At 33.6% G+C, this 19607-nt stretch overlaps 1 protein-coding gene and 1 pseudogene across 1 annotated transcript; one reads left to right on the forward strand and one right to left on the reverse strand.

The window, feature by feature from the left end:
• Window positions 1-14: 14 nt before the first annotated feature.
• On the reverse strand, window positions 15-2428 carry LOC114383099 (aquaporin NIP1-1-like). The gene is made up of 5 exons (XM_028342694.1): window positions 2119-2428; window positions 1750-1968; window positions 1235-1441; window positions 594-655; window positions 15-421 (listed from the first exon to the last, which is right to left on the reverse strand). Exons 1-5 carry the CDS (start codon window positions 2233-2235, stop codon window positions 211-213), a joined length of 816 nt encoding a protein of 271 aa, XP_028198495.1. The 5' UTR covers window positions 2236-2428; the 3' UTR covers window positions 15-210.
• A 10800-nt stretch (window positions 2429-13228) lies between these two features.
• Window positions 13229-15953, forward strand: LOC114384126 (annotated as a pseudogene).
• The last annotated feature ends 3654 nt before the right edge of the window (window positions 15954-19607 follow it).

The following is a 19607-nucleotide window of genomic DNA, read 5'->3' on the forward strand; positions in this document are numbered from 1 at the left end:
TAAGGTATCTACTAAAGTAATCGGATTGTTTATTTTTAAGCTAACTAGAGATTATAGATCCTCAAAGAGTTTGATCAAGTACATGGAAGTGTATAGTTTGATGGTTTTTCTGGGTACAATGGTCTTAATGAAGTTTGAACTAAGACTCCATGCATACTACTCCAAATGCCCCCACCACTAGGCCGACCCTAGTGGTTATAGTTTGATGGATTAGAAAGGTAAATGATTATGATTGCATATGTTACAATGGCATGGTTCGGGTTTAACTGGTTTGTTTACTTCTAGGAATTTGTAAAGTGTACTTGCTGAGACTGCACCAAGAATTGGGCTTATGATATAAACCCAAATGTTTTTGTAATCACCAGATACAATAGCTGGACCTAAACTCCTTGCTGGATTCATTGAAGCTCCAGTAATAGGCCTGCAAATGTAAAACAAATGTTCTTATATATATTGGGCTTATGATATAAACCCAAATGTTCTTATATATGTTGTTTATATATAAGAACAAAATTTCTGATTGTCATTTTTGTCGTGAGGAGATTGCACTAACGAGAATTGTTATAAGATGACCATGGCAGTTGTCTGCTTACCCGGCAATGATGACGTTAATCAGAACTGAAATGCCTATTGCAACTCCAGTGAGATCTTTGCTCTGTTACAATCAGTAAAGGCACCAAATTAGTTCTTACCTCATCAAACAAAATAAAACAAAATTCCAGATTTATAAGTGGAATCTTGTTCTTCCTAAGCAAAACCATTCACTTTGGAGACAAAGATGCAGAAATATAGTCATTGATTGGAAAATTGTCCTTAATGATTTGTTACATATGTGCATTTATTATTTTTCTTAATTTTACTATTTTATAACTCTTTAGTTTTCTCTCTCAAGTGCATGAGAAATTATTATAGGATCTAGGATCATGTGATCTTGATCAATAATTTTCCAGTGGCACGTTAGTTACTCTTTTGTAAACTGACAGATATGATTACATTATCAAGTGGAGATTGGTCAGAATCATATAGTCTCAGACCATGAAAAATTTCTCCAATTACACCTATCTTTATAGAGAGACCAAATCTAAAGGAGCGGAAAGTTTCTCCTTTAGCCATTAAGATGTTCAAGTTCAACATAGTGCATAAAGAGTATGCTATTAATTGTTGAGCAGAGAAATAGAAAGAATAAAGATAGCTACTACTAAGATAATCCATGGTAAATTATAACTAATGGTACCCCTCTGTGATCAGTGGCAACACCGCGAATGGTGAGCATTAGTATGGATGTGGTGATGAATTCCCACACTATTGCTTCTAGATCAGAAGTTGAGCTCAAGTATTTAGTCACTGTTACTCCAATATCCGCCTTGTCATGATACAACACTTTGAGGGTGAGAGGGGCCAGTGTAGCACCCATCATCTGGCACAACACATAAATAGGCACCTAGGAAACAATAGGGACAAAAAAAACAATGGAATCAGTGGAAAGAAGAAAGTTTGAGCACCAAATGATCCTTGTGTTTGAATGATATATAATATTGCAATATTACATGGTACTATTACTATAAATGGTGTTACTACCAACAGGGACTGGGTTTAGCAGAAGGGATTAATCTCCCACATTGTGACAAACCAAGGTTTAATTTTTCGCTGAGTGTTCAACTGTGCTTCGAACAGAGCTTCCTTCGAAGAACGATATATAATGTGGGAAACTGGAAAAAGTAATGGGAGTTAATAGAACAAGTGTCTTACAAGTTTAAATTGAACTTTTCTGACAGCAGCCAAAGCAATTGTGACTGCAGGATTGAAATGGCCACCAGAGACATGGCCAACAGAATATGTAGCCACCGTTAGACCTAGACCCGAAACCATTGCTATGCCTACTATTGTAAGGGGCAACTTCTCATTTACAAGAGCAGCTCCACATCCTGCAAATATAAGAATGTATGTACCAACAACCTCAGCAATAGCCTACACAAGCAATGGTGGAGTTAGACAATAGACATTAGACACATATGAAAATAACAAGAAATTGATCTTGGAGAAGATTGTTATAAAGATAAGTATATATGGTGCATTTTGATTATTTTGATGTATACATTATGCTTTAGAGCTAGCTACCTTTTGGATGTTAGATGGAGAGTGTTTAGCCTCATGGGTAGTTTTGTGTGCTTGTTCGGTGGAGAATTCAGACTTGATTGAAGAATCAAAATTAACCGATAGTGAATCAGCCATCATGGAACTTGAAATCTTGAATGCCAAACTGCAGCTTTGTATTCTTATATACAGGAATGCAGTGTCTGTTTCAGTTAAATGCACGTAAGGAGTCCGAGCAACACAGACTCTCTAATACTCTCTGTAGGTTAAAATTAATTGAAAATTACAAAATTATGTGAGGTTCATAGACTCACAATTTCATTATTTCCAATCAATAATAAAGAATGTTATAAAGAATGTACTAGAAAATATGTCACTAACATTTGCCATGCATCATTTCTTGGAGAATATTAACTTGAATTTTAAAATAAAAGCTTTACATATTCAAACGTGACTCTGATATATGACTAGTGAACTTTGGTTTTTATACACTTACCTACAACAATAAAAGGTCGAAACGATTTGGAGGTAACACTAGTTAATTATGGGTATGGCATCTATGATCCATGTGATTCATTGGCTGAAGTCAATGTGAGATTTCCATTTGTAATGTTAGGAGAAATATTTTAAAAATAATAGCATGCCACATAATTAAGGTCAGGTAGTTGACAACAGGAAAAGAAGAGAGAAATAATCTAGAGCTTCAAATCCTTGGCCGGCCAAAATGTTTCTTTGTTGAGCTGATTACGTTAGTGATGTTCAAATACTTGTACTATATTAATGTTGAGCAAATCAACCGTTTGATACATTGGCTGCATATTGAGTACGCTATTATGGCGACACTAGCTAGTGTCAAGGGTTGTCTAAGATTAGAGCAAAAAAGATCATATTAAAATATTTTATTTCAATAATTGTTCCTTTTTTTTTAACAAATACTAATCCTAATTTCTCATGATTAATTTTTTACCTTTAATTATTTAGGAAAAAGAAAGAGTAAACTCAACCCACCTGTGGACTTTTCTCTCTTTTTTCTGTAATAAATTAAGGAAAAATATATTTTGTTCCATCGAATTTAAGATAAATTTGTTTTTTATCCTTGAAATTTAAAATTAATTTTTATTCATCGGTCAGAAACCACAAATATCTCTTATCCTATTAGACTAATTCTGTTGGTTGTGCATGATTAAAGGTCATTGGTCTAAACTAATTTTGCACACAATCCTATCAAATATAGATTGTTCCTTCAAATGTGAATTTAGAGATGTCTTATATCATTACATCAACTCTATAAGTTTGTTGGTGAAAGCTTTATTACACCTATAAGCATTTATTTATAATTTTATATTTATCTAACCCAATTCATTTGATTTTTAAAAAGTTATAATTGGCGTTTCAAGGATCTTGATAATATGATTTGTGACAACTAAAAAATTACTAGTATTTATTTTAAAATCAAATTTAAAATGTCTAGTGATTAAAAATTATTAGTATTTATTTTAACTCAATTACCCCTCTGTACACCAACAACTCCTTGACGCTAATCTTTTCTTTACGCCACATTTGGATCTCGAACCATTTTGTAACAGTTTTCGTGTTTCTTTTTATTTTCAATTTTTTAGTACGAAGGGGAGGGGGGTGGGGGAGCAGGAGGGCAAGGACGACTGTAACATCCCATTTTTTATAAACTAATTTAAAAAGAATTGTTATTTATAAATAAATAGAGTTTTAGAAAAATGATGAGATTTTATAAATAAATAAATAAATAAGGAGATATAATTATTAATTAAAATAATGATTTGAGAGAAAATAAAAAGGGTATTTCATTTATTTGTTTGATAGAAAATAAAATAGAGTTTATTTTTTTAAAATAAACAAATAAATAAATATAGAGCAAATAATAGGCTGAGTACCCTAGGTATAAATAGTTATGTTAAGTCAGATGCCTCTTTTTGGCCTCATTTTCGAGCTATCCAAGATATGTATGATAGGGTATCGACTAGTGTTAGGACACAGGGTGGAGAGTCAGACGATTTTCCCATCACAATTGGTTTACATCAAGGGTCAACCCTTAGCCCCTACCTTTTTACCTTAATTCTGGATGTCCTCACGGAACAAATCCAAGAGATAGCGCCGAGATGCATGCTTTTTGCAGATGACATAGTCGTCCTTGGAGAGTCGAGGGAGGAGTTGAATGAGAGGTTGGAAACTTGGAGACGAGCTCTAGAAACACATGGCTTTTGCCTAAGCAGAAGCAAATCGGAGTATATGGAATGTAAGTTCAACAAAAGAAGGAGGGTTTCTAACTCAGAGGTGAAAATAGGAGACCATATTATCCCTCAAGTCACACGGTTTAAATATCTTGGGTCTGTAATACAGGATGATGGGGAAATTGAAGGGGATGTGAATCATCGCATTCAAGCAGGATGGATGAAATGGAGAAAAGCATCGGGGGTGTTATGTGATGCAAAGGTACCGATCAAGCTAAAGAGAAAGTTTTATCGGACTGCGGTAAGACCGGCGATTTTGTACGGAACAGAATGTTGGGCGGTCAAGAGCCAACATGAGAATAAAGTAGGTGTAGCGGAGATGAGGATGTTGCGGTGGATGTGTGGTAAGACTCGACAGGATAAAATCAGAAACGAAGCTATTAGAGAGAGGGTTGGAGTAGCGCCTATTGTAGAGAAGATGGTGGAAAATAGACTTAGGTGGTTTGGGCATGTAGAGAGAAGACCGGTAGACTCTGTAGTGAGGAGAGTAGACCAGATGGAGAGAAGACAAACTATTCGAGGCAGAGGAAGACCCAAAAAGACTATAAGAGAGGTTATCAAAAATGATCTCGAACTTAATGATTTGGATAGAAGTATGGTACTTGATAGAACATTATGGCGGAAGTTGATCCATGTAGCCGCCCCACCTAGTGGGATAAGGCGTTGTTGTTGTTGTTGTTTCATTTTTCCCCTTCTCCTCTCAAAATCCTTTCTTTTTCCCGCAGCCCACCAAACCTGTCTCAGAAAATGACGATCTCGGACTCATTCACCGTTGGATCGTCGTGAAATTTGAGTACCACGTTCGCAACCCAATTTCGAACATTCTCACCGTTAGGAATTTCAAAACCATATCTGAGCTTAGAGGAAAATCCTTCGCATTGTAGCATTTTAATTTCCCATAGAAACCCAAAACTGTCTCGGTAAAACTACGATCCCGATTTTGTTAACCGTTGAATTTTCATGAAATTTGGATATGTTGTTCGAAATTCAGTTGTGCACACTTTCACCGTTGGGATGTTTGAGATAATATTCGTGGAGGGAGAAAAAGGAATCTCATGAAGACAGTACAAGTGGAAGTTTGAATCTCTTCTCCGTCTCTCTGACGTTTGGGAATTCTATCGGAGCAGTCGGAGGAATAACTGAAGGAATCTTAGGAAACCGCTAGAGATGTTACTATCGCTGGCTAAAGACACGTGAGTCCGCTCAGAGGTAAGGGATGAGTTATTCGCAATTGAGGGTTAGAATGAACATGTGTAGGGATCCTTAGAGAACTAAATTTGGGTTTATTTTGGGATGTTTATTGAATTATAATTTTTCCTTTATGATTATAAATACAATATTATTGTGTTCTATGTACCAATTGATGTCCTGATGAGAATTGATTGATAAACTTGAGTGCTTTTGATGTCTTTGTGTTTAACCCATGAATTTGATTAATTGATTTTGACACAATTGTGAGAAACTATTTCAGAGGTTTTACACCCCATGTTGTGATAAAATCTTTTGTATAAATTGTTATGTTTAGGTTATGAAATGATGATTCAAACTGTGCGTATGTGATAAATGGAACATGTGACGGATGATGAAATACATGTTTATTGAGATGAGATGTATGTATTGAGTTGTGAACTATGAACTGTGCAATCACACAATTGTAAGACCCTTTAAGGACGACGAGTATTGTGATGGGGTCCACTGTGGGAACCCGACGAGTTAAAATAATTTTAAAAACAATTGAGTAAATGTGTGTATTGCATAGTTCATAAGTAAAGTGTATATGATCCATGAGGTGTGATAACATGCTATTTTGATATTATACCATTGTGATTGAGATCGAATGTATGTGATAAATTGTGTATGTATGTGATTGAGATATTATGTGCATTGAGTATGAACTATGAATTGTATAATCACACGACTATAAGTCCCTTTAAGGGCGACGAGTTAATGTTAAGTCCCTTTTAGGACGACGAGTTAAAACTATTTTGAGAACAATTGAGGAGTCATGTGTTTTGTACAGTTCATAGATAGAGTTTGTGTGCTAAAATGTTTTCTGGGTTGGACCTGAATCAGGAGGGAGAGGCCTTGACGGACTCTTCAGAGTGTAGGCCTTGGGGGTCACACGGTTTGAGTGCTCCTTTAAGCCTTTGTTGATCCCATATGGTTGGAGCATTCTCGCAAAACACTGTGACACTGACTGGTCTCCCTATGATATTACCTAGTGAGAGTGACTTGACTTACTATTGTGTGGTTTGTCTTGTCATGTACTCCTAGGCGCTCGACGAGGTTTTTCACTGACATGGTACCACATTGCATATAGGCTTGAGTCTTAGTATAACTGTTGCATACGCTTGCTAATTGTTTATTATGAAATTGGTGTGTTATTATGTCTTGGTCGAAGTGTGTGATTCCTGTGTATTGTGATTGATGATTGAAAGGTGTGATTGATGGATGAAAAGTGTGATTGATGAATGACAAAGTGATGAAATAATGTGAGATATGCTAAATAAATTGTATTTGGCTACTATATGTTGTGTTGTTTCTCTCTAGTAGTTAGAAATGTGATAACTCACTCCCGATTTGCTGTTTGTGTTTGGATCCTGTGATGATCTTGAACTTTGTGTTCGGGGGAGCAGATGAATAGGTGGATGACTATGAAGAACCTCATGCTAAAGGACACGGGAACACTACGCTCTGATAGGATGTGACATTAGGATATAGGTTCTATACTAATTGTATGAAACTTAGATGGCCTTCTTTGAGCCGAGATGACTTTATTATTTATTTGGACAAATTTGAATATGATGTAGAAAAAAGTGAATGTGAGCCTTTTACCCATTTGAAAGGCTTGTATTTAAAAATGTTTTAAAAATACTTTTAATTAATATTTGAATTTTTATTCCTTTATTAATATATATGTGAGGGGTAGAGGGTGTCACAACGACGACAAGGTGGAGGGGCAGGGTGAGGTTGAAATCAAGAGCGACGGAGACGACGAACCCGACCGCAAGAGCGGGGGCGAGAGGAAGCAGAGCTCGCAAGACATAGAGGTTGTGGAGAGGGAAGAGACTCAGATAGTGATGCCAAGGACAGCGGGTATAGCCAGCGTGGATTGAAGAGGTCCAACCACTTTCTCACTCTTCTCAATCTTCTCTGACCACCTTCTCATGGAGAACAACACTACATCGTAACCCTCGACGCTCGTGTAGGAATTTGGTGTTGGAGATCTAGAAGCCCACGGTGGTGGCGAAGTGGGGACCCACTGTAGATTGGCACCGACATAGACGCAAAGGATGCAAGAGTGGTTGAAGGCGACGGTGCGGAGGAGAAGGTGGTTGCGACAACACTTAGGCTTTTGGAGCCACTCAAGGCAGAGTTTCCTATATTTTGAGCTACACCAATTTCTATCGTGTGATGATTTTTTTTTTCATTTTTTTTAGATAAGAGAATTTGTTGTTACTTGTCTTTGGTGTTTGTGCGCTTATTTATGTCTTTGTGTTGAACACAATTGGGGTCACTGGTGGACCTGAAGTTTCCTTTCATCCTTTTTTAGTAAAAAAATAAATAGATACGGCAAGTTCCCTTCCGTTGAGATCATGGTGTTGAATTATTTTGGTTTATTTATTTATTTTACTTTAAATGATTCCAGCAGTTTTGAACCCTCAAGAAAATTAAATTTAATTTTAAAATAAATATTTATGATTTTTGAATTATCACAAATTCACGTTATCAATGATAACGTCATCAGTTAGTTACTTATATTGATTTTAAAAAAAAAAACTTTTTAAATATGAGAAAATAGATGAGAATGAAAAATTTATCAACGTAAAATTCAGTACTAAGCCATATTTTTTTTATATAAATAAAACAAATGTACCTCTTGTGCATTTGGCACTAATGGCCACTTTTCACATTTCTTATATGGGGTTGTATATTTTTTGTATTATTGAATTTAAAATTTGATATTTGCTCGATTCCTTTTCTCTTTGCCATTTTTTTAATTAAGTACCATCAATGCTGATATTGTTACCCAATGCCAATCAATTTAATTTTTGGCACCTTAATAGGTGAAGACAGTTGAAGGCATTTCTGAACTTCAAATACCTCCTGGTACCCAACCTGGAGATGTCCTTGTACTAGCAAGGAAAGGTGCACCAAAATTAAACAAACCTTCAATACGTGGTGATCACTTGTTTATCTGTTAAAGTTAAAATACCGAAACGGATCGGGTAATGGGCATTTTCTAAATATTTTTTTGTTTGCTCTCTCCCTCATTGTTTTTTCGGGAATATCTTGAATCTGAAATTCTGAATTTGTAGTTTGGTATGATGGTTGTCTCCGGCACAATGGAACGTAAGTTGCTTGGGAGAAATTTCTTTGCTAAGGCTGTGTTCGGTTGCTAAGAAAGAAAAAGAATGAAATTGTGAGTAATGAAAAGAAAGAAAAGGAATTAAAGAGAGGTGAAAGAGCGTGAAAAATGAAATTGTTAGTTTGAGAAGAAATAAAGATGAAAATATAGAAAATATTTGAATTAGAGTGATTTAGTAGAAAATAAAAAAATAATAAAATCAAGTATTTTTATAATTCCAATTTTACCCATGTTATTTTTCATATGATAATAATTATTTTTTTCTTTTTTTAGAAATTTTTATACATTTATTATAAAACATTTTATTATATTAAATAATATTTGATTATATATATATATATATATATATATATATATATATATATATATATATATATATATATATATATATATATATATATATATATATATATATATATATTCCATTTAAAAGGACTTTAGAAAGAAGTGCACCAAAATGAATAGGGAAGCAACGTGTATATATTCCATTTTTTTTGTCATGATTTTAAAAAAAAAAATTAATAGACGTAATTAATTATGCCCTTAAAAAAAACTACTCGTGTTAAACAACATGTATTCGACTATGGGGAGATAGAATTGAATGTTTGTAAACTGGACAAGGGAAGCTGAAAGCTAAAAGAGTCATAGGTGTTTGAAAAAAAAGCTGTAAGCCATAATCGAATCCTACCCACAAATTCGATTTTGGTTACCAGCACATTCGATTTTATTTACTTTCGGGTGCACACAGACTCTTTTCCATACTCGACATCAACAAGGTTAAATTTGGAAGCGCTCAATCTCTCATGTTTACTGTATTATTTCTTCGCATTTCTGCTGTGTTTTGTGAAGAAATTTGCGTCAGTGGGGCCCATCGATTTCATACAGATTTTACTTTTTACTGTGACTTTCTTCAGAACCGAATGAATGAAAAATCATATTTCTTTTCTACGATCCAGTAACTTTCTCCGCTCCTCATAAGTGACACAACATTTTGAGCACGTACATTCAATCTTTGAAAGAATGCCATTTCGTTATACCTTTCCACACCATTTGCAAGTTGTAATTAATAAACAAACTTCTTTTAGGCAATGAGTAAATGTTAGATATTTGAGTTGTAAGCCATGATAATGATGTCTACTTTCTTCAGAAAGAAAGAAGTATAGAAGGTCCCACAGTTCAAAATGCTGAAAGTGCGGTAGGTAGCAACGATTGTGGAACAACTGCACAACCAGAAGACCAAAATCACACATGCATGGAAGAAATTGAAGAACATTGCTGGGTAATAATTGTCTCCTAATTATTTATTGTTACATTTTTATATTTTCTTTTCATTGATCTATAGTGTATATATCCTCAATTTTTTGTAAGCTGAAATTTTTTATTCTGACTGTACTTAGTTTTGCATTACACTTCTCTATAATAAAAAAAAAACATGTAAGGTATTTTAGTTTAGTAACATAGACTTAAAGAATCTGTGGTAGAACATGACCTCTTAAAAGAATTAATAATTCTGCTACTGATTAGGTTTTATTAGAAAACCAGAAACATAGAAACTAACTGATGTAGAGAAGATGAAAGGAACAAACTAAACTGATGTATTTCAGATTTTGCATACATACTAAAACCATTGATTTAAATAGAAAACTAACAAGTTCCTGATTGGATAAAATAAACAACAAATTATGGCAAACTAAAACCAAGCATCATTAACTCACAACTAGCTATTAAACAAAAGCATGCTTAAAAAGTAAACAAACATGCTACAAGGATATTTAATAAAACAGTTAGAAAATTTTCATATTCTAACATTCCTCCTTGAGATTTTTCTTAATACTCCAAGCTTTGATTTCAATTCTTCAAACTTGCCTTTGGACAGTGCCTTTGCCATGATATCTGCAATCTGGTTTTCAGAATTGCAGTGCTCCAAGCTGATTTCTTTTTTATTTTTTTGCTTCTCTATAATAGCATGATACTTCACTTTAATGTGCTTAGTCCTTCCATTGTTGAACAGGATTCTTTGCTATAGCAATAGTTGACTTGTTTTCCACCCAAATAATAGTAGCTGCATCTTGAATTTGGCCAACATCTGATAAAAAAAAATTCTTAGCCAAATGGCTTGATTTGTTGCTGCAATAGCTGAAATATACCCAACTTCAGCTGAGAATCGGCCAACCACATCTTGTTTCTTGGAATACCAAGAGAAAATGCCACTGTCAAAGGAGAAAATATGGCTTGAGGTACTCTTTGCATCATCTAAACTTCTAGTCCAGTCACTATCTGCTTAACCTTGAAGCTCTCTTTCATTCTCCAAAAACCAAATACCATATAGTGAATTGTACCTCTTATGTACCTCAAAACGATCTCTTGTTGCTCCATGATGAACTTCACTTGGAGAATGCATAAATCTGGACAATAAACTTGTGGATGTACAGGGCACAAAACTAACACAATTATGGACGAAGCTCGTGCTCCCTAAACTAGGCTACTTCATCTTTTAAGTTATGTTTTATTTTAATTCAAATAACAATGTACAGGGCATCATTAATATGTGTGTGTGGGTCGGATTATAAAAGAACATCATCTTCATCGAGCTACTCTACTTCAATTAACCTTTTAATAGCATGAAAGTTAAATGATAGTAAAATAAATAAATAAAACATATTTATTAAAACATTTATTTATTTTACTCTTTTCTAGATGCACGGATTCACAAGCTAGTATCTTCTTAAATAAAAGCTATTACACTTTAATAATTAATAATAAAAATGCTTAGGGGAAAGGAGAAGCAAGAGAGTACATGCCAACGCAGCTACCTGCCACTGGGTCATCGAGAAAATAATTTTGAATTAAAAATTCTATCACAAATCTTTCCAACAATATTTTATAAAAAAATTTAATAAAAATATTTTTCTCTTCCATGATATTATTAATTTGATTGGTCCATCTTTATTATAAATATGATCCATCCATCCTTAATAGGATAAACAGTTAATTCCTAAAATTTTTCTAAATTTAATTTTTAAATAAAAGTTTGACCGGTCAAATTTCTTTAACTTTTTTTATTAAGGTTTTTAGTTCTTAAGTTTTTATGGGAGGGGTCAAGGTCTATAAACTTTTAAAAATTAGTTTTTAATCTTAAAATAAAAGTTTAAAATTATTTTTATTTATTTAATGAGATTTTAGGGTTGAAAATCAAATTTTTCAAAAGTTTTAAAAAAAATCTTAATGAAAAAGTTAAGGGACCTTGACTAATTAAACTTTTATTTAAGGACTAAAAATTAAATTTTGAAAAAGTTAAAAAACCTTGACCACTCAAACTTTTATTTAAGAACTAAAATTTCAATTTCAAAAATGTTTAGAGGTTAAAAACTTAGTTAATCTTTGATTAAATTGATTTATGAGTCCTCATATTGTTACCAATTTTTAATTAGATCCTGAATTTTATTTTATTTTTAATTGGATTCTTGAACATTTTTTTTTTTCAATTGGATCCTCCCCTTTAATTATGTTATAAAAAATTAATCGTAGAAACTGAATTAAAAATGCAAGACAATCATGAGAAACTCGTGAATTGACATGCAAATGTCGAAACTCCTCAAGAAATCTCTCAATTGATTCAAATGTGTTCATAACACACCCTAAAAGCACCAATTCCCTATTTACACCTCTAATCAAGTGTTTGTGATTAATTTTTCTTAACGATAATCAGATAAAAAAATCAAATTAAAAGTTGAAGAACCCAATTAAAAAATTCAATAACCTAATTAAAAATTTAGTAAAAACATAAGAATCCTGCTAAATAATTAAACCTCTTAAATTAAAATTTTCTTTCCAATCAATATTTTTTTCATTTTCAATGCATAAGAATTCCAATTTCAGTTCACTTGAACTGATACTATATTGAAAAATAAAAATATTTAATATCTTAAAAAATTATTTAATTAATATTTTTATTTAATAATCTATCGGATCAGTGAAAAGATTCTATAAAAAAATCCAAAACTATTTTAAAACTTTTAGTGATAAAAAAAGGCCTCAATCATTGACCTCAACCTCACTCCTCACACCAACCAAATCACCAGACAAACAACAACACGTGATAGAAATACATGATCTACATTCCATATTCAACCTCCATTCCTCCTCATTAAAAACATTTTTTATTTCCCAGCCTACCCGTTTCATGCTTCTCTCTTCTATTCAGTCCTTTCTCATCATTCCCCTCCACATGGTTTCTCAACAATCTCCCTTCAGCGTTCACTCACAAGTAACAAGTCACAGCAATAACAACACCGTTCTCTCGAATCTTAATTCTCCTCGTTTCGTTTCTTTAACTTTTTACAACCTTGTTTGTTGCTAGTTGCTTCTAACTATTAAGCTCCTTATTTTTTTTAAACTGTTTCAGAATAAAAAATAATATCAAGAAATTTATAATACACTCGCAATCATTAATTCAACCAATTAAGGTAGATCCTAAATTGTTATCTATCTATCAATTATGACTCAGTGCTTGTTTAGCTTCATCGAGACCCGAAACCGGTGTTACCGATCGATATTCACCGGCTTAGGCCTTCGTTCCAAGATCACAGACCTAAACGACAGGACCGTGATGCATTGCTGGAAGCCGAAGGTCCGAGCCGAAGCGAAGCCTGCTCCTGATTGACAGGTTAGGAGCAAATGCGCTGTGGCAATGGGGGGACTTCATCTGCCACGTGGCGCCTCACTATAACATGTACGTGTCGGACCTTGTGTTCTTCGGCGGGTCCTACACGACCCGGCCGGAGCGCGGGGAGCGATTCCAAGCGAAGTGTGTGGCGCGGGTGATGGAGGCAAAGGGTGAGTTTAGTGGGGCTGAGCTACAACGGGTTTGTTGGGTACTGCATGGCGGCGATGGAGGAGGGGATGATGGTGGTGGAGAGAGTGGTGGTGTGTGGGTCTAGGGTGTGTATGGAAGAGAAGGATGTGAAGGAAGGGCTTTTTCTTGTTACGAATTTGGATGAGGCTGCGAATGTCTTGGTGCCGCGAACGCCAGAGAGACTTAGGGAGCTTGTAGGGTACACGTTTTTTAAGCCTCCTCCGTTGGGGTGGTTGGCCTCTTGCTTCCTACTTGATTTCATTGAGGTAAGAATGTTTGTTTTGTCTCAAGAATCATTTTTCTGTGTGTATGTTGTGAATTGTAGTTTGAAACTTACCAAACCAAAAACACACATTCTAATGCCCCAAAGTGAAAAGCTAAGTATGTTTTATTTTTTTTACTAAGAGGAGTGACACACACTCATTCAAATGCCTTTTTTTTCTAATTGATTAAAATTGATTAAAAATTATAAAATTTGAAGACAACTATTAAATATAATACCATTCAAATTTTTATTTTTAATGAATTTTAACCAATGAAACAGAATATATTTAAAAAATGTTTTTAATATAACACTTTTTCTCGTTAAGATGAGATCACTACTACAAAAGCACTTTTTTAAGACGCGAGTTCTAAGACGGTTGTTAAAAACCGTCTTAGAATACGGAGTGGTGGCAATTTTGTAATAAAGGAGAAAACTTTTGTCTTTAACGTCACACATTCTAAGACGGTTATAGACGACTGTCTTAGAATGTCTTTCGGTGGCAATATTGTAATTATGAGGAAGTAAGACAACGACGATTTTTACGAAAGACCGCCTTTGTATATCATTTTCACTTTTGGTATACCCTAGCTAGCGGACAAAGAACTCTTACTTTCCTTCTTACGCCGCGCGCCCTCTCGTCCATTTTCACAGTCTCTTCGAAACAAAACCCCCCAACATACATAGTGTCCCAACGCCAAGAAGAACTAAAATTTTGAACATTGTTATCGAAGGCACTTCTTTACAAAGTCATAAAGAAAGTATCTAGCAAACCAAACGGCACAGACAAAGTCATATCAAGGGCACTTAAGGTTTTCCTTTTGTGAGTGTTACTTGAAGGTATGTTCTCCTATTTTTCTTCCATTTGATTACTTCTAATGTATACTTCTGTGCATGTTGTTTTGACTATAGTAATTAAATCCTTGTTCTATATCCAACCGATACTCATTACTGAAAGGAAAAGCTACCAATTGTGTTGAGGGTTTGGCCATTTGGGGGTTTTAATGTTTCGGAGTTTGAAAATAGAGGTGAAAGAAGAGAGTGATTCGGTGTCCTCGAAGATTTGAGGAAGTGCAAGAAGACCGAGATTTTCAATGAGAGGAAGTTCCAGAAGACCGACTATGGCACCGATGGCGGTGGGTCTGACGACACCAAAGCGGATGAACTCCATCTTTGTCACTCGAAACCTTTGCGTCTTCGGTCCCGACTTGAATCCGTTCGCACCTTATATTGTCATCAATCTATCCCTTCATTAAACAATTCCTCAAACCTAACACGAACCTCCTTTTTCCTCTTCGATTATCTTTCTCCCCTCTCAAACCAAGACATTCAGAGGACACAATCTCAGATTCATTTGCTATTTTTTCAATTACTTTGGTTATACTCATGGTGTTCACCACCCTAATTAGTATAGTTTTTTGTGACTATAGTAATCATATTACTAATTTAATTATTTGTTTTGCATCCCCTGCCTTGCCTTTTACTTATGCTTCATATAGAAATGCTTATCAATTATTATTTTCAGTTGTGTCTTGAAGGTCACTTGTATAGTAATCAAAATATAAGGAAAAAGTGTCTGAATCAAGTTTGGGGATAGTTGAGAACTGGTTTAACTCAGAGTATGCTGTGAAAATAGGAAAGGATGAGTGGGATGTTAAGAAGGTGAGGGGAGAGATGGGACTATTTAAGATTTTAAGTGAAAGACAAATTTGAATTTTCACATGATTTGTTTGGTGTATTTGAGATTGGACTGGTGCACGAAGAATATCTACTAAATGAGGAAGGCCACAACGTAAACCCATTCGGACCCTCAAAGCCCACAAGCCCAAGCCACAAAACAAAACCCTAGCACATAACTTTATATTTCCAAGTCCCAACACAATCTCATGTAGGAGTAGTTGTTTGTCCATTTTTTTTGTTGGAATCAGTCCTGAAATGATGAATCATCAAAGCCATTGGTAGTGTCTGCATATTTCTGGTTGATTTCATTTAATAATAGTTTTTGGGTTTTGAATTTCTTGTCTGATTGCTCGGGTGTGAGTGTAGGTTCGTGCTGTTCTGGAGAGAGCTAGAGGAGGAGTTGAGAAGGCTTTGCTTGGCATTTGAGCAACAGGTTTAGTTTTTACCATTCTAAGCATAAGAATATTTGGGTCATGTAGTGAATTAGTTGAATATTTTAATGTTTGTTGGATGTTTCTTAATTTACTAACTAATGGAAACAAAATTGGAACTCATTGAGCTGGAAGGAAATTGATTGGCTTAAGTATAGCTACTTTTTTCTTAGTTAAAACTACTCTATTGCTTGCTATATTGATTTAGTTTTTTGCTTAGTTGAGAGTTGTTAGGTTATATAGTATTAATTAACATGTGCATCAATCATGAGAGGCATGGATACATAGCAAGGAAGTCTATCTTTTTTTCCGACCTTTCTTATCCCCAGAGATATTTCATAAGTATAGAATAAGTGAATAATATGTCATATATTGGGAATACAGTGTGATGAGTTTTATAGCATATTGAAATATCAATTATGTATTGTACAAATAATTTTTCATATATTGGGGGTTTTACTTGTATTCTTACCATATATCATCATCATTTATATCATCCTCTCTGCTGTTAAGTTTTTACTTCTCTATAATTATCACATCATTATAAATTATCCTTGAAACCATATCTATTTATTCAGAAAGCAGAGAAATTAGAAAGCCGAAGCTTAATTGAACAAGGTCAATGTTGCACTATATTTAATTTCCCCTAATTAACAATGTCTAATTAATAAACTATGAATAACATAGCAGCTACACGTACAAGTTAATCCTAACCTTTAGTCTATATATAGGAACCTTTTTAATTATTTAGCTAAGCGATGCTAAGAAATATAAAACTAATCCGCAAGATATGTGGGTTAAGATAAAAACAAATTAACTAATAACCTATAAGTCTCTATTATATATAGTGGAGCAATAGCAATAACTATGGATTCTAGATTGCACCAAAGATGTAAGCATATACCTAAGCATATCACAGTTAGGGTAAACAAGATATATTTGATAATGGTTTTTAAGGTAAACAAGATAATGATTTAAGTACTAGTTCAAGAAATAATTTTTTATTTTATTTACTTTAGGTTTATAAGCAAGTGTGCTTGGGGATATTATTGTTCTAGCTTTGGCCTCTAGGCCTAGCTCTATTGTTTGGGCTGTATGTACCCTTTTTCCTGTAAACCTTAATGCAAAGTTGCAATATCAATATACACCTAAATGCACTATCAAGCATCTGAAATAGCTAGGATAAGATTATTCCAGTTTAATTAATTATTTTAAATTTCAGTCTTGAATACATAATTGAGTGAATGATCATAAGGAAAAAAAATACTCTCCATAATAATTCTATTGACTTTGAGCTGATGAGATGAGAAGATGATGGATGGTTTGATGTTATGAACAATATTGCTCACATTTTTCATTTTTCTATATTTCTCCTTTGATCCACCCCTCCTGGTTATTTATTTGTGTTCTTGAAGCTCAATAACTTACTGCATAAATAATTAGAGGGTGATTTGGAATGTTGTACTTTGGTCCGTATATGATTGCTTTTGGAATGAAATTTTTTCAAAAATGGTTGGTGTGACTTAGTTATATATAGTGATGGATTTGAGGTTAGCTCATGTCATATAGGTTTGGTGCTAGAATGAGAAAAGGTACCCCCCCCCCCAAATCTGAAATTGGTGTATGAGTTAGAATATAATTATGAGTTGGATAGGAAGTGTGTTTTTTATTTTGTAGATAGCTAGATTAGAGTATAATTGTGTTCGCTTATCCAAAATAGTTTGTGTAGCAAGGATAATTAGGGTACCCCATGCACTAAGATACTTTGTGATAACATGTTATTAAATACTTTAAAACAAATTAATTAAACGTAAAGGATATCATAAACATATATACAATTGACAGTCAGTGTCCGTGTTTGTGAAGTCAAGTAGCAGCTTAGTATATTATTCAGTAGTTCCAAGTAGAATGTTTTTTTTACATATGAGGGATGACTCCATTGAATGTATGTTGTTAAACCCATATCTTGCATATGCTTGGCTATATTTAGGAAATTGCATTTGGAAAAAAGGACATCTAACAGCAGCAAAGAAGTGCCTCAGTCTTGCATTAGACAAGGTTAGCATAAAGAGTAAATTTCATACTAAATTATCCCTTTTAGAATACTTCAGGCTGTGTTTGATTTTTTGTTTTTTGTTTTTGTGTCGTTGTTATACCATGCTTGGTGGTAGCATATAAATTTAGTATATGAACAAAGTAATTATTTGTAAGACGATTATAGCAACAACCGCCTTAGAAAATCTTACAAACAAATGACATACTAAGACGGTTACAACAAAAACCATCTTAGTATGTCTCACTTTCAAAGACGGTTTTAGCAACAATCGCTTTAGAAAGTCTTACAAACAAATGACATACTATGATGGTTTCAAACCGTCTTAATATGTCTTACTTTCTAAGATGGTTTTAGCAACAACTGCCTTAGAAAGTCTTACAAACAAATGACATACTAAGACGGTTACAGCAAAAACCGTCTTAGTATGTCTTACTTTCTAAGACGATTTTGGTAACAACCGTCGTAGAAAGTTTGTTTATTATAACGGTTAACAACCGATAACCGCCTTTAATAAATAATACATTCTAAGACGGTTATCTCTAGAATCGTCTTAGAAACACCAATCTTTAAAGACTGTTTCAAAATCGTCATTGTAGATGTTGGCACATTTTATGACACTGCGTGTTATGACGGTTCAAAACCGTCGTAAAATGACCTGCAGAACCGACTTAAAAAGCTTTGTTTGTAATAGTGGATGAAAGTTTGTTACTTTCTCATTTTATCTTTTATTTTAGTCTTCTGAGTTTAAAAAGTTAAACTTTAATATTTTAAAGAGTCATTTATTAGTTAGAGTTACTTTGTCTCTAGAATTGATTTTTGTGTGTATGATGTGTAAGTGTGTTTAGATTGCAATTTAATTTGAAACTTATTAAACTGGAAAATACACATTCTAATGCGAATTTGGTTTCTTTGTTATCTTTTTCTGTGCTATCCTAGTACTTCTTTTAAAATTATACAGTTTTCATAATTTTTAAAATTAAATGTCACCATTAAATATTAACGCAATTGTTATGTATTAATATTTTAATGGAGTAACACAGGAACAACATAAAAAAGAACAGCAAAGAAGTCAAATCTGTATAATGACTAGTTAGGATGCATTAAAGTAGGGTTTAGGGCAATGCAACTCAAGATTGTTATACATCGGTCATATATGTATTCCATAGTTACAAAATTCTTCGGCCGTCAACTATCAAAGTCTTCACCACTAATATAATGCATAACTTAACTCCTTTTTATGCACAAGATGAAATGAAATATTTTTATTTCATAATTCTTACATTAAAATGGACCAAAATATATTAATCTTAAGAATTATTTTGAAAATTAGACTAGACCGGTTGGTTCAACAAATCTTATCGAAAACTAGCCTGTTGACTGATCCATTCACTAAAGAAAACTTATTATTTTCATAATCGATGAGAACCAATGAAATCATTCAAAAATCAATATATAAACTTATTATAACCAGTATTTTAAAAAAATATTTTTATTTATTAAAATTTAATCAAAAATATTTTTAAGATAAATAAAAAGATATTAATAAGGCTTACAAATTGGTATCAACTATTATTATTTAAAAAAATATATATA

Source organism: Glycine soja, chromosome 14, assembly GCF_004193775.1.
Source record: "Glycine soja cultivar W05 chromosome 14, ASM419377v2, whole genome shotgun sequence".
Lineage (NCBI taxonomy): Eukaryota > Viridiplantae > Streptophyta > Magnoliopsida > Fabales > Fabaceae > Glycine > Glycine soja.